General features: G+C 46.1%; 1 protein-coding gene across 1 annotated transcript; it reads left to right on the top strand.

Moving 5' to 3' along the window:
• The first annotated feature begins 19,467 nt into the window (after nt 1–19,467).
• LOC147862968 (uncharacterized) lies at nt 19,468–22,710 on the top strand. The gene is made up of 4 exons (XM_087320654.1): nt 19,468–20,623; nt 21,245–21,380; nt 21,481–21,688; nt 22,186–22,710. Exons 1-4 carry the CDS (start codon nt 19,591–19,593, stop codon nt 22,483–22,485), a joined length of 1,677 nt encoding a protein of 558 aa, XP_087176780.1. The 5' UTR covers nt 19,468–19,590; the 3' UTR covers nt 22,486–22,710.
• The last annotated feature ends 201 nt before the right edge of the window (nt 22,711–22,911 follow it).

The raw sequence follows: 22,911 nt of genomic DNA, 5'->3' as shown, positions 1-22,911 counted from the left end.
CCCCGGAGATTTCCGGATGTAGAGCGTGTGTTGCTAACCGATGAGGGGGAGCCGGAAAGCTTCGAAGAAGCGAAGGATGACACCCATAGTCGCAAGTGGTTGAGTGCCATACAGGACAAGATGGATTCCCTGCATCAGAACCACACATATGGATTTGTGGAGTTGCCAAAAGGAAAGAGGGCACTCCGAAACAAGTGGGTATACAAGCTGAAACCGGGAGATGCCGGTAACCCCCCGAGATACAAAGCCAGGATCGTGGTGAAGGGGTTCTAGCAAAAAAAGGGCGTGGACTTCGGCGAGATATTTGCCCCGGTAGTAAAAATGACTTCCATCTGGACAGTGCTGAGCATAGCGGCAAGCATGGACCTCGAGGTAGAGCAGTTAGACGTGAAGACGGCGTTCCTCCATGGCGACCTCGAAGAGGAGATCCACATGCAGCAACCGGAGGAGGGATTTGTGAAGAAGGGGGAGGAGCACCTGGTTTGCCGGTTGAAGAAGAGCCTCTACAATTTGAAGCAGGCTCCTCGACAATGGTACCGGAAGTTCGATTCCTTCATGACGGATCAAGGATACCACAAGACGCAAGCCGATCACTGTGTATTTGTGAAGAAGTTCGAAGGTGGAGACTTCCTGATACTCCTCCTGTATGTGGATGACATGTTGATCGTCGGACAAGACCAAGCAAAGATTTGAATGCTGAAGAAGGCCCTTAACCGGACCTTCTCAATGAAAGACTTGGGTCCAGCAAGACAGATACTGGGGATGCATATCATTTGGGACCAGTCAAAGAAGCAATTGTGGCTGTCACAGGAGAAGTACATGACAAAGGTGCTTCAGCGGTTCAACATGCCAGATGCAAAACCGGTCGGATCGACACTCCCGGCAAACTGCAGGTTATCCGGTAAGCAAAGCCCGAAGACAAAGGCAAAGAAGGCGGATATGATGAAGATACCATATGCCTCTGCCATTGGGAGCTTAATGTATGCAATGGTGTGTACCCGACCGGATATCGGATACGAAGTCAGAGTGGTGAGCCGGTTTATGAGCAATCCCGACAAGGAGCATTGGAATGCGGTAAAATGGATACTCCGGTATTTGAAGGGCACTTCGAGTATGAGCCTTTAATTCGGCTCAGGTAAACCCCAACTCGAAAAATTCAAGGATTCGGACATGTCGGCTGATGCGGATACCAACTGGTCAACATACGGATATGTGATGACATAAGCGGGGGGAGTTGTTTCGTGGTAATTGAGACTACAGAAGACGGTTGCGCTGTCAACCACGGAAGCAGAGTACATGGCATCTGTGGAAGCCGACAAGGAAATACTATGGATGAAGGACTTCATCGGAGAGCAAGGGATCCGGCAAGAGGAATACCGGCTCTATTGCGACAGCCAAAGTGCCATCCACCTTGCGAAGAACACAACGTATCATTCCAGGACGAAGCACTTCCAGCGTACGTACCACTGGATCCAGGAGCGAGTTGAGGATCAAGAGTTCGTGTTGACGAAGATCCACACTGAGGAGGACGGGTCAAATATGTTGACCAAAGTGCTGACACCCAACAAGTTGGACGCATGGCGGAAGCGGATCGAATTGACGAGGCATCCCATGCCGGAGTGAAGGGGGAGTTTGTTAGGATTTCGGTCCCTCCGGATGGGATGATGTAAGCCCGGTGAGAGCCGGATGATGAAAGTCCGGTGAGAACCGGATGATGATGAAGGCCCGGTGTCGAGGAAATCCTCGTGGATCCGTAGAAGTTGGGTAGGACCACAGGGGTCTTGAACCAAGGAATCAAGAAGAGAGGAGGAAGAGTATGTGGTTTACGTGAGCCCTAAGACCGGGGTTTAAACAGAAAAGATTTAGCGAAACGAGAGAGATAGTGTAAGAGGGTCGTGCGTAGACACAGGCATAGACAGATATGCTAAGAATAACTTGCGTTAGGTGGATAAGCTTCTACTAATCAATATATGAGCGTAGCGTCGTGGGTGATTATAGTCGGATCAGTGCCCGTGTTCAAGCGTAGGCTCTACAGTAGTCAGATACGAAGTTGAGTGGGCACACAGAAGGTCGATCCCCTGGTCGAGAGCACTCGGGCGTCTGACGCGAGCAGGGGAAGCGCCTTCTGGTGACACGTCGTAGGACTCCTTGTCTTCTTTGGTCTCTATTTCCTTTCTCCTCTCCGTCTCTTTTCTCCTCTCTAGACCCCCCCAAAATTAGTTGAGGGTCGCCCCTTTTATAGCACAAGGAGCGACCGTTACAGAGCATTCATGGCCTTGTCGCTTTAACTTCCTAGATTCTCCCCCTCCCTTCATTCGCTCTCCTCGTAACTCTCTCTACTTATGCAATGTCTGAATCCCTATTAATGCTTCAACTACCTAGTACACCTCCTTCTACCTATGCCTAGTACTTACACTATCTAATTCGCTAGGGTTGTGCACTCGTGCATTCCAATGTTTCTGCGCGTTTCGCATTGTTTCCACCTATGGCCCGGAATCTTCACGACATCCACCCCCACTAAACCGCACATACTCCATTATGTGCTGGGCAGCGAATTTAGTGAGGGATTCCGGACCATTTGCTACTCGTTCTCCCCTTCAGAACTGGCGCTTTCGGCTCTTGGGTCTGGTTCTGTCTCGTTCCGCCTCTTGAAGGCCTTTATCCGCTTCCCGGCCACCGGAGTCGTCATTCGGGTCCCGTCGAGCTCAGCGAGATGATACGTCGTGTTATCGTTGACGCTAATTACCACGTATGGCCTGAACCATCGCTTCATGAACTTACGCATAGACCTATGCTGGTTGTCGAGGCTGCTGTTGTAGACTAACACCCAATCGCCCTCCTCGATCTTCCTTGGCCACATCCGGTGTGCTCGGTCGAACCGGGCCTTGTTCCGGTTTCTCGCTTCTTTCACCCTTGTCGTGGCCCGCTCCACTTCTCCTGGCCTTCGCTCGAGCTGTCGGATCCGGGCTACTAGCAATTCCTCTCGGCTCATTTCATTGGCCCAATCGATCGCCGTCCACGAGGCGATTGTCTGCTCCACTGGCATGATGGGTTTGTGTCCAAGCATTAGTTCCGCCGGTGTCGAGGTATTCCTCGCGGATGCGTGGAATGAGGCGGGACCTCGGGGGTCCTGTACCGAAGAGCAAGAGAGAAAGGAGAAGAGACCCACTACGTGCGAGAGTAGATTCACAGGGACACGGCCCTTCGACACAAAGAAGCGAGTGGGGCAGCGACACAGAGAGACACGAATGTATGTATGTATTAACAAGACTAACAACAAAACACGAAAGCAACAAAACACGAAGTCGGTTACAACCGAACAGGCCGGCGAACAGAAGCCGATGCCTGTTCGTAAACGCACAGAAAGACAGGAGCAGGTTGGAGGTGCTACCGGAAGCACTCGGGCATTCCTCAGAGCAGCGCGAGCCTCCCGAAACCTGCACAGAAGGAAGCTATGGAGTTTGCGAACCAGAGAGAGAGAGAAGCCTTCGCACGCAAACCGACAGCACTTCGTCCTCGACTCTCCGCGATCCCTTCGCCTGCTCATCTCCCTCCCTTTTATAGGCAGGGAAGGAGTCGTTCCCCCTTTACTTCCCACCCACTAAATCTACCTGCCTAGAATCTTCTAAGGACAACATTCGAGAAGAGCCGGTTCCTACGCTCCTCTCCACCGATTCCGCTTGTGGACGGTTTTCTTCACGACATCCGCCCCCACCTAACCGCGCATCCACCGGCATGCGCCAGATTGAGTTGGGACGGAGAAAACCGGTCCAGCCTTCATTCCCCGCTCGTCGGTTCTGCCTCGGTTTCGGATCGTTCGTCGTCGCGGTCCAGGTCGACCGGATCCAGCTCGTCGTCGTGACGCTTCTTGAACGCTTACCGGTATCGCCATTCTCGTGCCGTCGAGTTCCGCCAGATGGTACGTCCCGTTGTCCTTTGTACCACGTAAGGCCCGAACCACCTTCTTGCTAACTTCCGTGTCGCTCGGTGCTGGTTGTCGAGGCTGTTGTCGTAGACTAGCACCCAGTCGCCTTCCTCGATCTTCCTCGGTCAGAGCCGGTGCGTTCGGTCGAACCGGGCTTTGTTCCTCATCCTTGCTTCCCGAAGCTTTTCCGTAGCCTGCTCCACGTCCTCCGGTCTTCGCTCGAGCTGTTGTATACGCGCCGCCAGCAGTTCCTCCCGGCTCATCTCGTCTCTCTAGTCCACGGTTGCCCAGGAGGAGATCGTACGTTCCATCGGCATGACCGGCTTCTGCCCAAACATGAGTTCTGCCGGCATGAATCCGGTTACCGAACTGTGCGTAGTTCGGTCCGCCCACAACGCGTAAGGCAGCAGCCGCGGCCAGTTCCTAACTTGACCTCCGCATGCCCGAACTAACGCCTTGACGATCGGTCCGTGTCCACGCTCCACCTTTCCATTCGCCTCCGGATTGTATGCAGTAGTGAGCGAGAGCTTGACTCCTAGTCGGTCAAACAGCTCCTCGGCCTCTTCGGCGTCCAACTCCCCGCGATCAGCCACGATCTTCCCGACGCACCCGTACCGGCATATCACGTCCTCAATAAGGAACCGACATACGGCCGTGGTCGTTTTGTTCTTAAGGGCTCGGCCTTCCACCTGGTTCGTCAGATCTTCCCGAGCCAGGACTAGATACCGCATCTGTCCTACTCCCATCGGCATCGTCACCAGATCTACCATCCATTTGAAGTGGATGGTCGGCGGGTACGTAGGGTGAAGCTCGTCCCGATGTCGGACTACGGAGTGCATCTGAAAGCTCTCGCAAGTTGTCACGAACCGATGCACGTCCCGGTACAGTCCCGGCCACCAGTACTTCCCCTTTATCTTCTCGAACGTGGCCCACGTTCCACGGTGTCCGGCCCAAGGGCTGTCGTGGTAGGCCGTCAGCAGCTCCTCCTGTTCTTCCTTCATCGCCACCACCCGGAGCGGGACGTCGTTCCTCTTCTTCGGGTGCTTCCATAAGTATCCGTCCCGGAGAAAGAATAGGTAAGCTTTCTTCCGGATCCGGTTGGCCTCGTCCTTCGTCCACGACGCATCCGGCATCATCGTCCTCAAAAATCCACCGATCTAGAGCCACTCGCCGTCGTAGTTGCTCTCGTCGAAGTCGTTAAGTGCCGGAGTGCTCGTCCCATCGGTCGTTACGTACGTTGCCTCGAAGAAGTCCACGCCGACTTCTTCGTCCTCCGAAACCATGCCGCCCTCATCATCAAACCTCGCCCTCGAAAGCATGTCGGCCATGGCGTTGTCCTTTCCGGAAATGTGCCGTATTTCCGGGTCCAGGGACTTGATGTACGCTATCCACCTGAGCATCGCCAGGTCCGGTGTCGTGCATCCGGAAACCATCGCCAGGTCCGGTGTGGCACGCAAACCGACAACACTTCGTCCTCGACTCTCCGCGATCCCTTCGCCTGCTCGTCTCCCTCCCTTTTATAGGCAGGGAAGGAGCTGTTTCCCCTTTACTTCCCACCCACTAAATCTACCTGCCTAGCATCTTCTAAGGACAACATTCGATAAGAGCCGGTTCCTACGCTCCTCTGCACCGATTCCGCTTGTGGACGGTTTTCTTCACGACACCGGCATGTACCCAGTGACCGAACTGTGGGTAGTGCAGTCCACCCATTGCGCGTAAGGGAGCAACCTTGGCCAGTCGCCGACTCGTCCTTCACATGCGCGTACAATGGCTTTTATGATCGGGTCGTGGCCCCGCTCAATCTTTCCATTGGCCTCCGGGTTGTATGCCGTCATGAGGGACAATTTTACGCCTAGCCCATCGAACAGTTCCTCGGCCTCTTCCGCGTCTAGCTCTCCTCGGTCAGCCACGATTTTTCCCACGCACCCGTATCGACATATGACATCTTCGATCAGAAACATACATACTGCCGCGGTGGTCTTGTTTGTTAGTGCTCGGCCTTCTGACCCTCTAGCCAGCACCAAGTATCGATTTTGACCCTCTCCCATCAGCATCGTTACTAAGTCGACCATCCATTTGAAGTGCACATCCGGGGGGTATGTTGGATGCAGCTCGTCGCGGTGTCGAACCACCGAGTGCATCTGGCAACCAGTATTTCTCCTTTAACTTCTCAAATGTGGCCCATGTACCCCGGTGTCCAGACCAAGGGCTTTCGTGGAACTCCGATATGAGCTTCTCTTGATCATCCGCCCGCGCTATTACCCGGAGCAGCGCGTCGTTTCGCCTTTTTGGGGCCCTCCAGATTTTCCCATTTCGTAGGAAGTATCGGTATGCCCTTTTTCGGAGTTGTCCTGCTTCCTCCCTAGTCATCGAGACGTCCATCGTCATTCTTTTTAGAAATCTTCCGATTAGAAGCCACTCCCCGTCGTAGTCATCTTCGTCGAACACGTTCAGGGGCGGAGCGCTTCGGCTTTTTACCTCATCCTTGTTGATTCGAAGAAGTCCGCCTCGACTTCTTCGTTCTCTGATACCATGTCGTCCTCATCCTCGAACCTTGCTCTGGAAAGCATATCGGCCATGGCGTTGTCTTTACCCGAGATGTGTCGTATCTCTGGGTTCAGGGAATTGATGTACGCAATCCACCTGAGCATGGCCAGGTCGGGAGTTGCGCATCCGGAGACCATACCGAGAATCGGCAGGCAGTCCGTTTCTATGATCACTTCTGCCCTGATTAGATAGTCTTTGTCGACCTTAATCGCCGAAACAATACCCCATAGCTCGCACTTGACTTGGGCATATCCTCAATGTCGCTCACTCAATACCTTCGCACCGAACCAGATAGGGAAACGCGTGTCGTTTTCGTCCTCTTGGTTTACGACCCATCCGATCCCAATCGGGCTAGTGTGCACCGTGATGTAGACCGGAGTTCCCAGTGCATATTCCGCTTTGTGTAAAGTTGGTGCCACGATGAGCGTTCGTTTTAGCCTTCGGACCGCCTCGGTATGTTGCTTGTCCATTCGAATTTCCTGCTCTTCTTTAGGAAGCTGTAGAGTGGTTCGGCGACATGAGCGTAATGAGGGATCCATATGTGGTAGAAGACGCATGCTCCTAAGAATCGTCAGACCTCTGTGATGGATCCGCAATCCTCCTTCATTGCTGAGATGGCCTCTACCTTGGTCAGCGATGGCTTCTGTCCTTACGACCCACATGGATGGTCCACCACTAAGATCTCTGGCTGTCCGAAGGCTGACTTTTCTCCTGAGAAGGTAAGCCGCACGCCTTCGAGCCTCTATAGTATCTTCTCGCAGTCGGAGATATGGTCGGTGACAAACCTTCAGCACCCATCTATGCCGATCGACTCATCCTTGGTGTCCTCTGGACACCCCTTGATAGGGATGTCGTCCAGGAAAGGCATGGTGATGTCCGGAATGCAGTCCTGCAGAACTTTGTTCATTGCATTCACCATGTGTGCCACTGAGTTGGTCCCCCCCTGTGGTAGGGTACACATTCGAACTAGGCCGAGAGGGGTTCACATTGTTGTGATGTCCTTGCTTTCCACGACCAGCTGGAACTAGTCATACCCCGAGTAAAGCTCTCTAACCGAGTATATGGACCTTCCGACGAAGGCTTCTACGAACTTATCGATCGATGGTGCAACTCTCGTATTGCAGATGATCACCTTGTTGATCAGTTGTAAGTCTTGGATGAAGCGCAACATACCGTTCTTCTTCGGTACCGTAAACCACCGGTTAGAGTAAGGGGCACGATGGTTTGAGGATGCCCAGCTCCACCTTCTGCTTGAGAAGCTCCATCAACATTGGCATGTGAGCTCTCGGTACTTGAATTGGTTTGAGACTCCATGGCACGTGCGGCACGGTAAAGATCACCATTGGTTCGACAATGGTTGGGTCGACGCATCCGATCTCTCCCGGCGAGAATGCGAAGGCTTTCCCATGCCTCTCGAGCATCCTTCTAAATCGGTCCTCCTATGCCGGCAGTAGGAAGCCACCCCCACCAATCTTCAACTCTCGTAGCATTTTGTCAGTGAAATGGTGTCCTATGACGGCCGGATCTCGCAAGCTCGGATCAGTAGTGACCCCCTTTATTCGTTCCCAGCTGCCCTCCGATAAGAGGACCGCGACGGGCTTCACCTTCCGATCCACAGTCTTGTGCTTGGTGTCTACTCAGGCCATCCGATGCGCCCTAGTTTTTCTTTCGAAGTTCACAATGACTTCATACATGTCGATCAAGTTGACAGGTATGACTCAGCCTTCGCTTAGGCCTCCTTCGACTACTTTCCCGATTTCCCCAAGGGTGTCATCGAACGAGACCGCCTCCATGGCTTCCCCAATCCCTTCGTCGTGACTCAAGGCTCCGCACACCTTTAAGCGTTGTCGTGAAGAATTTCTTCCAAAGGCGGAAACCGGGAAATATTGGCTACATCAGCGGGGTGCACCATGTGCACTCACCCTCGTGAAATTGTGTGAATAATAGGAGTTAAGTCGGGATGAAGAATCCCATGTAAATCGGGATTTATCCCACATTGTAACGCATCCCTCCCCTTGTTCTATAAAAGGAAGGGATGGTCCCTTGTAGAAGGGTTGCCCATTTTTGAGTCTTAAGGGTATACCGTTTTGTGTTTCTTTCTAGGGTTAGCGACATCCTTTCTCTTCTTCGTTTCTTTTCGGCTCTTTCTCGAGGAGTCGAGCAATAGCTATGGCGGGAAAGCTATTAGGTTAACTCTTCTTCTCCTGTGCGTGCCCGGCTCGCGGCCGGGGTTATATCTCTCCCTGTTGTAGGTTGCTTCAGCTCGGCCTCCTGTGCAAGACCCCACTCGGCGCGATGAGCCCGAGAGCTCCCCAACGGCGGCTTGGCGGCAGACTGCCGTTGCGACCTAGCCTACCTCATTCCGGCTCAGAGTCGGAGTTGTAACTCGCTCTTATAATCATAAATATATACAGGGTTGTGCATATTTGTGTCTCTGTTGGTGTGCGTGTGTGTGTCTTAGTGTTTCTTTCTTGCTTATGTACATATGTGTGCGAGAGTCAATATTGCGTGCCTCCTCTCTCTCTCTCTCTCCCTTCGGTTGCTTCCGGTGTGCTTCTGGGATGCCCTGGAAATGGTGAAGCACGACTTCCCACGCTCCGTCACTCCCTAGTCCAAGACCCCCGTGGTCCCGCCTTTCTCCACGCACGCACGAAACTTCGCGACACCGTATCTCGGCCTACTTTCTTTCTCGGCCACTAATGCCGGCTAGGGCACATCCCCCGTTGTCGGAGAACAAAACTTTCCTTCCTTTTTTACAGGTGGGGAGTTTTTCGGCTATCCGGACTATCGCGGCCCCACGCCTTGATAGCCCCTTTTAAAAATCTGCCTTGTTGTTATTTTCGAGGGTGTCCCTGTTCCGCTCATGATTCTTCCGAACAGTCAAAATTTGGACGGAATGACGACCGTCCTGACTTTTTACTCTTGCATAGGCCGAACCATTGTTCAATACTTTCCTCTCCATTCTAGCCACCGTGATGTATGGTTCACTGGGGATGACTAGGTGGGAGGACGTCTCCTACACAAAAAAGTGTTGGTTTATATCAACGTCTCTAACGCTCACCCGGACGTTCGGGCAAGCCCCATGTAGTTCTTTCGTGGCTCTTGTAGCCGCGCGTATCTTCCACCCGTGTTTGGTGTTGATCGGACAATTCCCCTCTTTGTAGAAGTCCATGGACATTAGGTTAATTTCCGACCCATGGTCGATTAATGCTACCACCAGTTCCTTCACGTCCCCAATACGAACGAGGGTTTCGGTAGTCGCTCTTGCCCAATGCGGCCTGGCGTAGTGGCTTTCCGCAAGCTCGTCTTCCGCGGCCATCTCGTCAAGGAGTGTCGTCCTTACCTCAAGCGGCTTCTCGGGCTCCGGTTCTGTCACGAGACGCTTTCTCTTTAGGAGGTCCACGATGTTGTCGTGGAATTCCCTTCTCGCTATGCCAAGCACTTCCCTAAGCGTGAGTTCTATGCGAATCTCGAGAACTCGCTCCTCTAGAACCTTCTGTAGGTTCGTTGTTTTCTCGATTTCCAAGATTAAACGGAAGCTCGGAATCTTGCCCTTCTCCTTCTCCTGGGACCTGGTCGGAGTGCTTCGGATGTCATACCTCCCCGAAGGGCCCGCTCCCCCGGTTTTCCCCGCTCGCTTTTCGTCGATCAGGGCCTCGTAGTTCCTGCACGTGGCCTCCACAAAGCCGATGCTCTCCTCAACGGGGTCACTCCAGCCGGTAACTTCGCGCACACACTCCTCCACGCGCTCTGCTTCTCCCTTCTGCAACCTTCCTCCGGACAAGGTCTCGAGAATAAGAGGCAAGAACCTAGTGTTTGAATTGGGTTTGGTCGCCTTCTCACCTACGCGGATGCCGGCCAACGCCAAGTAGTGGACAGCTTCGACGTGCAGTTGTCGTGAAGAATTTCGGCCAGAGGCGGAAACCAGGAAATGTTGGCTACATCGGCGGGGTGCAGCATGTGCGCTCACCCTTGTACATTTAGTGTGAATAACGAGGGCGTCTTTATGGCGCCGAAGAGTAATCAAGTCGGGACAAGAATCCCATGTAATAAGGGATTAAACCCACGATGCTACGGATCCCTCTCCTTGTTCTATAAAAGGAAGGGAGCGCCCTTGGTGAAGGGGTTGCCCATTTTTGAGTCATAAGGGTATACCATTTTGTGCTTCGTTTCTAGGGTTAGTTACATTCTTTCCTTCGTTTTCTTCCTCTGTTCCTTCTCGAGAACTCGAGCGGCAGCTATGGTGGGAAAGCTATTAGGTTAACTCTTCTATTCTATGCGTAGCTGGCTCGCGGCCGGGGTTGTATCTCTCCCTATTGTAGGTTGCTTCTGCTTGGCCTCCTGTGCAAGCACCCGCTCGGCGTGATGAGCCCGAGAGCTCCCCGACGGCGGCTTGGCGGCAAACTGCCATTGCGGCCTAGCCTACCTCAGTCCGGCTCGGAGTCGGAGTTGTAAATCAATCTTGTAATCATATATATGCAGGGTTGTGCATATTTGTGTCTCTGTCGGTGTCGGGTGCTTTCCCTTCCCTGTGTTTCCTGTACATAAGAGGTGTGCGTTGTGTCGGTGTTGTGCGCGTGTTCTCTCCCTCTCTTCCTCTCTCGCGTTTGGTAGCCACCGGTACGCATCCGGAATCACTCTGATTCACGCCACAACCAGTGCAGCCGGGACCGGAGAGAAGTCGGCTTCCTACGCTCTGTCACTCCCTAGTCCAAGACCCCCGTGGTCCCGCTTGGAATTCTACACGTACCCGCGAAACTTCGCCACACCGTGCTACGGCTTCTTCCATTAGCCTCTTCATGCCACCTCGTCCGAATTTCGCGTCAAGCAATCTTCGTGTGTCACTTGCATGTATCCTACCATTCGAAAGATAGACTACATTACTTCTAGGTGCTTCACTGAGGTCAGCACAATCTCTCCAGGAATGTCCGATGGCGTCACACCATATGCACCTCTGATTGGCCGGCGGTCGTTGGTCACATGGCTGACCCTCGTCGCTTCGCTGGGCCTGGACGATCTGGAGGTCGCGCACCATCCTTGTCAGTTGTTCTTCTAGTCTTGCTCCACCTGCAGGCCCCGCGACTATGTTCGCCGGGGGTGAACCTAGCTCAAGCCACCTCCTCGTTTCTTCCATTCGTGTCGGTGTCGGCTCAACTCTGGTTTCGACAGTTGGTCCGGCTGGCAAGGACCCCCTTTCTTTCCAATCTCGGCGTTTGTCAATCCTACTACATACTTCTTTGACGCTCACCTAGTCAGTCGTGAGACCGCGGTTGGTTTCCAGAAGAAGGCCCTCACTTTCCCGGACGTGCGAGTCAAACAACGTAACGAAAAATAGGACTTTGCTCATTTCGAGCACAGTTCGGTCCAATCTAGAGAGCCGCGCGAACCATGACTCAAACTCCTGGAGGAGCGCCGAAGCGTTCTGACCCTTGTCGGGGCTATTGACCCAATCCATAAAGTCTTTTCTCGATATCCAGAGCGAGTCGTTGTAGTTGTATCTTTCGAGAACTTCCTCCGCGAACTCCGCCCAATCACACTCGTCATGTGCTGCAATACCTGGTTTGCATTGGTATCACACTCGTCATTATGGCTTGGGATGGTACCAGTCTCAAGTTGGGGCTCTGAATCATGCCAAGATTTTACATCACTTTCTATATATTAATAGACCAAAACCATTATTGTCACTTGGGTGATATGGTCAAAATAACTATTATATAAGAGGGTTCACAACATGTACCTGTGAGGATGATAAATTCTTGTTCATGTTGTGGCTCTAAATCGGTATCTCCATTTTCATTTATCGTTTTTTCCTTGTCTAACAACAAAAGCAAGCGGTCTTAGTCTAACTCATTAACTTTACAGCTCTCAAAGTTTGTGAGAATTTGTATGACCCACCACTACAATGAACTCTGCATTTCTTCCTCTTTCCATACAATTTCCTTGCAGCATTACGCTTCTTCGTAGGCTCTTTGATAGAAACATAAGAAATTAGAAGTATAGCAACAATGCATTATTAAAAGTTCACACACAATTAGCATTACCGTTCACACAGTCAAGGGGAGCCGAGCTAGGAGAATTTGTTTGAAGCAACATGTCTTCAACTGTTCCAATGGCCTTTCTCATACATTCATCTTCATCATAAATTTCCCCAGTTACCACTAAGGAATGACCATGGACTTTGGAATTTGCAGTAGACTCTGTACGTAGTAGCGCGGGGGTTGGTTGGTCAGTTACCTTCCCTGGTGTGGTGTTGGTTGATACTACAACATTCATATTATAATTGTACATTAGTTCTAACATGACGACAATGTTACAAATATTATCAGTACTGAATCAAGTGGACATTTAAGACCTTCAATACTAAAAAATCAGTCTTGTTCCAACTGATCACCAAGGAATATGCATGTAACAGTAATATTAGTACTAAAACAACAAAGAGGAACATGAGGACACAATACAGAACCATCTGGACATGTTGTCGATATTTGTTCGGTACTAAACAAAAGACCTGCCTGCCTATTTGTTCAGTCATCCAGAGCCTATTTGTTCGGTTCTCCTATTTGTTAGTACACATACAAGTGATACAACTAAACATTTAAGACGTTCAGTACTGAATCAACTCAACACCAAAGGATACAATGTAATCAGTAAGTTAGTACTAAAACATCAATCAAGGAACTTGAGAGAACAATATTGAACCACTTGGACACAAAACGTACAATGTAATGGACAGTGTTAGTAATTATACAAGTTATACAACCAATCAATTAAGACATTCAGTACTAAATAGTCAGTACTAAATCAACTGATCACCAAGGAATACAATGTAATCAGTAATGTTAGTACTGAATCCTCCAACAAGGAACTTGAGGGCACATTACACAACCACCTAGACATGCATATTTCATGTAATGAACAATGTTAGTACTAAAAAACCTAGACCTTCATGCCTATTTGTTCGGTCATCCAAAGCCTAAGCCAAGTGGACACAGAAAGTACAATGTAATGAATAATGTTAGTGCACATGCAAGTTATACAACTAAACATTTAAGATCCTCAGTACTAAATAAGATTCACATTGTCAACTAATCACCAAGGAATACAATGTAATCAGTAATGTTAGTACTGAATCATGTAAAAATGATCACCAAGGAACAATACTCATGGGTATAAGACCAGAACCAAATGTTAAAATTATAAAAGCATAGTATAAAAATTACATATGTTCTTAATCACATACCATAGGAATGTACTTTCAAACCCGAAGTTAAGTACCATTCGGTGCCAACTGTACTTTTACAGTGTAAACGTATATTTTCTTTCCCAAAATGGTACTTAGCACATAAACAATGATATGTGTGCAAGCATGGTGTAATGATAGCATCCATGGCCTCAAACTTGAATCCAAGGCCACAGAATACACACCTTCAAATACAAGAAACAACATACACTATATTAGCAATGATGATATTTTATACAATAGAAGGTCAACTTGTAAAAATATAAACCATTACCTTGATACAATAATTCTTGTAATGGTACTTTCATTGCAAGTGGGATGCTCAACTACTTCTGGCCATAGAGGATCTAAACCTTTATCTTTTAGACCCTTCATCAAGCATGTCAGGTTCTCAGAGTGACTTTTTAAGGCTGATAACTTATCATCAATTTTAGAACGAGATGACCTCCATGTCTCCAAATCTTTCTTCTATTTTCCCAGTTGAGTGCCCATATTTGTCAGCTCCTTCTTCAACTCCTCTTTCAACACATCGCTTTCAGAATGTTAGATTGTTGTTGTTATCCATTCATATGTATTCGATATAGATGTGAATTGTTTCTCTACCGCCATCTCACTAGATGAAACTTCTTCCAAATCAGTGAGCAACGCTTGCATTCTTGTTTGCATGGAAGCTATGCAACGGAACAATTGTTGGTCATGCTTTTCTGTCAGTGTAGCTCTTTCTTTTGCAATCTGTTTAGTCAACACAGATGTCCTAGTTGGGATTTGAATGTGAGAGGTACCCTCAAACTTCATAGTAGTGTTGGTACTTGAGGACCCTCTATAATGTGATGATCGATGATGAGCAAAATCTTCCCAATCAACTTCAATGCCACCACGGAGTTCACATGCAAATGCACGTGCAAAAACAGTTCCTACCTCATTGTTTAGGATATGTTTTGTATCATAAACTTGTTCATATCGTGAATTTAGTTCAATGATATAATCCTTCTTCAATTGAGTGAGGTGAAAACCTCTCCTTGTCTCTTGTTGTGATGAGCCCCATGTTTTGATCATCCACATGTCTACGTCTTCATAAGTGTCAAGTCGTGCACGAAGGAAATATCCCCATGCTAACTTTCTACCTCGAAGGATGTTTGTGAACATCTTCTTGCCCTAAGATGTTGACAACTTAAACCTCCCTCTGGTGGGGGTCATCTTACTTTCTTTGATGGGGGTCCTTTTTCTTTCCTTGCATGGTGTGTTGACATTTTCTTTGACCATTTTCGTCTTCGTGGGTGTCTTCCTTGTCATTTGAGTCCTATCTCTCTTCTTCACCTCACACACACAACAATAGTAAATAACAATAGATCAATCACAGTTGTCTTGTTTCGTCAATCACAACTCCCGATACACAACATATACATGCTAAACCATGGAAAATCATTGCAGCATACCATCATAGAACCATCTTCCAATATGTCAACATGTACCAAATTCTAAATCATGCAATAAATGACATATGCATGTAAAACACTCTCAATTTCAAGCATATGCATGTACAAGTGTTTGAAATAATCAAGGGAAAACAACACGAACAACAACAACAAAACCCTAACATGTAGCAGAACGTGAAGGTAAGCCTAAAGCAGGATTACCTTTTCAGATGTCGTTAGGGTTGCAGATAGCAGGATTACCTTTCTGAAGTCCTTGCAGAGGGGACACGTTTGAAGCACGGGTTGCAAGCAAACGGACACACCAGGTAGAGGGAACACAGTGACTTGAGAACACCTGGAGGTAGAGCAAAGCAGAGGCCAGTGGAGGGGACATGGCCAGCAAAGTAGAGGTCGATGTCGTTAGGACACGGTGAGCACAGAACACCTAACAATGAGGGAGAACAAGGTCAACTGAGGGAGAGAGAACGTAGCTAACCCTAGAGAGGTTGAAAGACCTGTGCAAAAGGTGGAAGAGAGATAGAGAGGGGGAGAGGAGGTACGAACAACGAGCAGTGACGCGCTTGGAGTCTTCAGAAACCTGTATAGAAGGTGGAAGAGAGACAGAGAGGGGGAGAGGAGGTACGAACGACGAGCAGTGACGCGCTTGGAGTCTACAGAGGCTTGTATAGAAGGTGGAAGAGAGACAGAGAGGGGGAGAGGACGTACGAACGATGAGCAGTGACGCGCTTGGAGTCTACAGAGACCTGTATAGAAGGTGGAAGAGAGATAGAGAGGGGGAGAGGAGGTATGAACGTCGGGAATCAGCAAGTAGAAGGGGGAGGGAGAGAGAGAGAGGGAAGGAGAGAGAGAGGGAGAGAGACTAACTGACAGTTCGAGATGAACATATGTGCCAAGAGAGAGAGCGAGAGAGAGACATACTTACTATATTCATAATTGAGTGACTACTCGAGATCTTCTACAGTTAAGATTTCCGTACAACATTACCTAGGACTGTGACCCAACAACCTTAACTTTTTTAACCCAAATATTTGATTATTAGTACTAAAATTTTGGCCAAAAGTTGGTACACTGTAGTGTGCTTTCACCCGGGAACAAGTTGTTGAGCTGGATCCGACCCCCACCCCGAACCAACAACGTGAACCGGAATCGACGCCAATAGAGCCGAGCATTTTGCACATTTTTTACGACGCCTGAGCGGCCCGTGGGTTCAACCGTGCATGCATTGTCCCACAAGCGTGCCATGTGTTGGCCAGTTCGGACGACCAAGTGTAAAAAGGGCAGATAACGGTTATGAATCGAAATAGGAATGGGCAAGGCCGAGCAATAAAGAAATAGGAAATATAGAGTTGAAAAATAGTAAACATATTGAATAGGGAGTAACGGTTCACACACAGCTTTAACCATCAATGAGCCCTATAAAAAGGGCCATGGGAAGAATGTAAAAGCTAATGGAACACTTGTATCTTGTTGCGTTGATAATAGATTTATGCAAGCCCCTGATACTCTAAGTCTAAAACTATGTCGTAATTCCCCTGTGTTGAGTCACAATGTTCTGTGCAAACATTGTGTATTCTGTCGGTTGTAGCCAGCTTGTTCATCTCCACAATCGCACAACCTCAGTTCGATTCATATGTAAACCCTTACAGTTTGGAATCCCGAACTAGTTTGAAGCGAAACGCACTCCCTTCCCTGAACACAAGACCTTGAATCGAATAGCCAAAGGACCGGATATTCAACACAGTGTTATCCTAGGCCGATAACACTCTGTTGTAGAACTGTGTGTGATCCTGTGTTCTTGTGTTGCTGATGTGCGTGGTCACTGATCTTTGGTGGTCGCTCGATCTTGTTCTCTCACGCTCGGCTCTCTCGTGTTCTCTAACACTCTTTTCATGCAACTAAATCATCGAGAAGAATGATACTACAATCTCCCACTTTCATTGTCATCAAGAATTCAATTCCTCCCATTCATGATTGATCAAAGAAAATAAGCCTTAGATTTATTAGCTTGCATAAATAATATTGTTTAAGTGAAACATATGACTAACCAATATTTGAATCTCGCATGTTTTCTATGGTCATGGTTTGGTCTAGAAGAACCAACATACATAGGTGGATTTTGTCTCAATATTACAAACGGGAATTGTGACACTATTTTATTCAAAATTGGTGGTTGATTGATAGCAATAGACATCAGTTCGATCATCCATTTGGTTGAGATTATGAAGGTTTTAGTAATCTCAATTATTTGATGAACCAAAATAATCGTATTTTTATATTGGATAGTTGAGCTCTTATAAAAATTTCTATCTTCATAAATATGAGTAATGTGTCCATACCTAGCAAAATTAAACCTAACATATCTAAGGCTACTTGAACATGTTCAAAACACATTTTGTAATGAATTTTCTTAAATTCAAGATACAAACATTGTTGGAAGTGGCCCATTGACACCATGGTTATGGAGACAATGGTCATTGCCATCCTGCCTTCCTTGGTCTTTTCTTTCTCCTTGACAATGGTCTTTTCTTTCTCCTTGACAAGCAGTAGAAAAATGTTCCTTCTTTATTATTCTTTCTTCAATCGAATTTCTTGAAGGCTTTGGTCCTTCGAGTAATTGAATTACCCAAAGACTTTCACCTTTTCTTAATTGAAATTGTCAAATATGTTTTTAACCTTACATGGAAATCATCCATGAAGGTGCTTTCTCCTCGTTTTGGTCGCCTACGACCACACACAACAGACAACACACACTTAAAGTTGTTTCACTTTGGGCCCATAAGTAATATTCGACCTCCAAGAATGATAATAGAATTTATGAATCTTCTTACTAAGGTTGTATCACATCCCAATAATGTATTAATTCCAACTTGCATGAGAGCTGAGAAATGGACAAGAAATCAATTCAGTCCTAGTTTTATGATATGCAAATCAACTCTTTATAATGTGTACTTGTAGTACGTTAACCTAGGTATCATATAGAAAAAGCTATAAATAAAGGCTTCAGTTGTATTAATTGGAGATGAGAAGGATCAACATAAATAGTAAATGGTATTGTCATTTTGTATGCAAATAAAGGGCATTTGCAGCTCATTTATGTGTGGGGAGGGAAGATTTGTCTGCATTGATATTTACATTGTAGTGAGAATGATCAATTATACTTGTGTGTCATACCATCTACATGCATAACAAACTCTCTAATAATATTATTACGTGCTTGTGTAAAATGAGTAGGTTGGGATACATATTAAAATGAGTATTGCTTAATCAAATTTAATGGTGTACCTTTCAAAAAATCCAAAATTCACACGTTTGGGTTATGGGTTCGAATCTACACCTATTAGTCTAATGCAACATTCATTATAATAGCACATCATTTTAGTTTGGCATTAATCATATTATCAATTTGCTCTTAGGAAATTGGCTACGTAGAATTTCATTGACATCTTTTTAACATCCCTAAACTCGAAAACAAGCGATAATTGTGTCTTTTAAAAGACGATATGCATAATCACTTTGATTTGATATTGCAAAGCTTAGAAACATACATGTGAGAAACATATTACTCAAATTGTTTTGTAATGAGTTGTGATGCTACTAATGAAACAACGAAGCAAAAATGTTAAAGGCCACCTCCATTATACTCGCATTATCTTAATTTTCTAAAGAGGTAATATAGATATCAACATTGGAATCAACAAGTCGTGCTTGGATAGAGAGAGAGAGAGAGAGAGAGAGAGAGAGAGAGAGGTGATTCATATTACCTATAATTGATAACCATCCAAAACAAAACAATAATGTCAAAATATTTCATATCAATGTGACTACAGAAAAATGTCACAAGAACACTGTAGTTCAAGAGTCAATCGTGTGTGTATGTGTGCATGTAGAAAGGCTTATTGTTTACTATAACTTTCCATGCGTGTGGACGCTTGTTTAGTTTCCTTAAAAAGTTGCACGAATTTCACATAGGGTGTACTACATAATTTTACATGTTGGTTAAATGTCTTGTGTGAAAATTCACGGATCACATGGGAAAATTGCAAATCGCGTATTTGGGGGGATCAAAAGTGCCTAACATTTTCCCCAAACAAATGTGTTGTCGTAGGGAAGGATGTACCATGATTGACAAAATGTCAAGGGAACAACTGTGTATGAGAAAATATATTTATTTAGTAGCATGCATGAACTAACTTTGGAAAAAACCATTCAAATTATTCTCCTTATGCTCTTTGTTTGCGTGCCACAACATACTATTGGAAAAGTGACTTGATTGGCTCACTAATACGGATGGCAAGTTTTGGATTTAAATAGATGGGGGGGGGTGGGAGGGGGAGTAAGCAAAGTCCCTCAATTTGTACTCTCTCTCTCTCTCATACACACACACACACACATTTATTTGCTAAAGCTTGAATTTTGTGTTCATTATACACAAACCCATATTGATGGCTAATCTTGGGATTGACCATGGAGCTACCTCCGATGTCATTGCATTAATTGTTCCACTACCTAATCTTCACCCTCACCAAGAAGCTCCTCCGACCAATGAGCAAGTTGTCCATAAACTCACACCTATTTCTACACCTAGCAATGACCAAGAATCGTCTTTAACTTTGGGTGTATCGACAACATCATCCGTGGTCGAAGGAGTTTGTGTCACCCCTAGCCTCACTCCTCTCTCACGTCCCCTAAGCTCATTAGAGGCGAATTGGGCCAAATCAACTGCACATGGTAGTGGCACTATCATATATGGCACACTCTTCGATGTAGATATGCAATCTATGGAGCCACACAATGTCTTCAATGCAACAAGAATCATTCTTAAGAAGCATCCACTTCTTCAAGCTCACATTGTGCAAGAGAATCTTCCAAAAAAGCAAAAAGCTAAATTGTATCTCCAAATACCATGCATGGATGATGATGATGATGATGGGTTAGATCCAAAGCTCTTCCTAGAAGAGAAGCCATGGCCAATATTAACAAGTGATGAATTAGGGTTCCAAAGAATTGTGGAGGAGGAGCTCAACATAGGATTCGCGAGCTCTTCCCCAAGTGGTGCCCTTGGGGTCTTCAAAGTGGTTTGGTTTTATGCCAATGCAAGTGAAATTCACAACAAAGAACAAACAAAGCAAGAAAAGCATGTGAAGGCCATCATTGTAAGGCTCCACAATGCTATTTTCGACATCACCTCTGCCCATGTGGTAGCCAAGGACCTCATTGTCGCGGCAATGATGACAAGGGGTGGGCTAGACGTGGCGAAACCAAGGGCTGGTTGTGATGTTATGGTCAAATGGAAGCCACTACCATCCATTGAGGAGCTCTTACCCAAATCTAGACCAACCAACATTTTGAAGAAAGGCATGGACACGGCTGCTTATATTGCTAAGGCAAGGAACTGGTGTCTATTGCCCTTTCACACTCTCCCGGCCAATCGCACCTTCCAATCGCACATCGTTAGCCTTGGCTTTGGTCCACAAGGTTAGCTTACTAACAATGAATTTATATACATTATACTCTCGAAGACGTCTTGGATATGGGTTCCACCATGATTCACACGAAGTTTGATTAGGACATGATCATGGTTTGACTAGGCATTTCCCCAACTATGATGATTAGAACATCAGATTATGAGATGCTTTCTAATTGTACCATTGTTGTGTAGATTATTGGAAAAGATCACATTTATAGGTGAGGGGCACAACACCTTGATCACTCATAATGTTGCATGCTCTAGGGAAACAACATCACAAAATGTTGAGCATTAGAGGGAAGGAAACAGGCACCCACCTAGGTATATGCAACTACATAGAATGCAATATGATGGACAATATATGCAACTATATATAATAAAAAAATCTTAGATAGGTATGTTAAGCCTCTCAAAGAGAACCTGATGGTGTTGAAAATTGTAGGTGAATCATGATAATTTGAACCTAAGGCAGGAAATCATCTCAACCTCGAAACATACAATGGCGGAATTGCATATGAAAATCTATAGAAATTCTTGTGGAACCTCCCACTTGCATCTCTTTTTATTTGGTTTTTCAGAGAGCAAGCATCATGAACCACAATTCTAATTAGCTGGAATTCGCTATGTAGGAACGTCATTGTTTTTGTCGGCTTGTAACAAGGAAGGCATCCCTTATCAAGTTGTGTTAGCTACATCTTTCTTGAAGACAGCTAGATCCATCAAGGGACTGAAGGGTGAAATACTCGATGAGTTCGCATTTAGTTGGTATAATTCAATTGAACATGTTATGATGGAATTGGAAGTAGGAGCTTATTTTATGTAACTATTCTTATCATAATTTGATTTAAATGTTTCCTATGGGAAGTGTGATGGATTGTAGGAAGTTGCTTGAACCACCGGTGTCGGAGAATGAATTAGGGAACTACACCCTATCACTCCTTATGAGTGCAAAGATCAAAGAGGACATGGAGTTTTGGGATCTAGCCAGGCATATAGCTTTCTCCATACAAAAAGATGTCAATAAAGGAAAACAATTCTCCAGATTGCCTCTTCTGAACCTTCTCTTCTCTCAGGTAAATATGTTTCCCCCTTAACGCATTGGTATTTTGAGCCTAGCAAAATTTGAACAATTTTTAAATCCAGACACACTGTGCACTAATATTCTCTTTTGTCGATCGGTCAATTGAATAATGTAAATTCAATGAAATCATTATATATGTATATATATATGTTCATACCTTAATGATCAGCTATGAAAACTTTTTTATACTTACCTTTTGAATATAGAAGTTAGTCAGCATCACCGAATTATATGTTATGTTTACATTTCAAATAGTATTTGTAAGCACTCCACATTTCCTATTTTCGACATATTTGTGTTGGGACACAAAATTTTGTGATATTTCAATATGGGATGGGAAATTTTATGAATCAATCCACTAGCTAATTATATTGGCACAGAGGATTTCTTGTTAGGATGCCATGGCAGACACCATGTGTGATGAGAACGTGAATCTTTATGAAGCAGTCTAGCACTCAATTGGCTAAACTGCCATCATTTTTTTTGTAGGTGCTGAAATATCCATCAATGACACCTAATGCATCTTGTAGAACAATGTTGTTCACACTTTCTATGGACAATTATCCGAACAAGCTTGAGAACGAGGATGGCATCAAAATTCTTGGTGTGATTGGGCCGCTAACCTCAGTGCACCATGTGGGTCCTTGCTTTTTACTGTCGGAGTCACTTCATAGAAATGAGCTTGTTATGTCTTTTGTATACCCTTCCCCTTTATATTCTCGTACTCAAATGATGCAATTTTTATCATCTTCTATCGATCTTCTTCATCAATCCACAAAACCATTGTAAAGGTCGTAATCGCATCAATAATGATGTGGCTTTAATGGTACATGCACACACTCACTCTCTTGAGTCACATCCATACATATTTTGGCTTGAGGCTAACATACAAAAACACTCTTGTATTTTGGCCTTCAGCTGACTTGATCAAAAGAATCCTTTAATGCAAGAACATGCTGGTTTGTTAAGATATCATATGAGCAAATGCTGAAATAAAGTGAAGTCAACTAACATTGTGTTTTTTTTCAGATTGTGCTTAGTAATAATGGATATTAAAAGGATTCTGTCTAATATTTAACATGTTATGACAGTAGTAGTTTGGATGTTGGTAATGTCTTATTATTAAGGTAATAGAGAATCATGTAATGCATAGGAAGTATAATTTGGATTCTAGTTTTTTAGTTCACCATGTGAATGAGCTAGTTAATTGTTGCA

This window comes from Azolla caroliniana, unplaced genomic scaffold, assembly GCF_043228905.1.
Source record: "Azolla caroliniana isolate FFs.n. ecotype wild unplaced genomic scaffold, voAzoCaro1.0.p SCAF_6, whole genome shotgun sequence".
Lineage (NCBI taxonomy): Eukaryota > Viridiplantae > Streptophyta > Polypodiopsida > Salviniales > Salviniaceae > Azolla > Azolla caroliniana.
The sequence above is the reverse complement of the archived record's forward strand: the minus strand, read 5'-3'. Positions and strand labels throughout refer to the sequence as shown.

What these genes read in the sequence shown, in the direction of transcription:
- LOC147862968 (XM_087320654.1), top strand. Translation starts at nt 19,591, where the DNA reads ATGGCTAATCTTGGGATTGACCATGGAGCTACCTCCGATGTCATTGCA. An exon ending in CCTTGGCTTTGGTCCACAAG is followed by an intron (nt 20,624 to 21,244) that starts GTTAGCTTACTA and finishes TTCGCTATGTAG; the next exon opens with GAACGTCATTGTTTTTGTCG. An exon ending in GATGAGTTCGCATTTAGTTG is followed by an intron (nt 21,381 to 21,480) that starts GTATAATTCAAT and finishes TCCTATGGGAAG; the next exon opens with TGTGATGGATTGTAGGAAGT.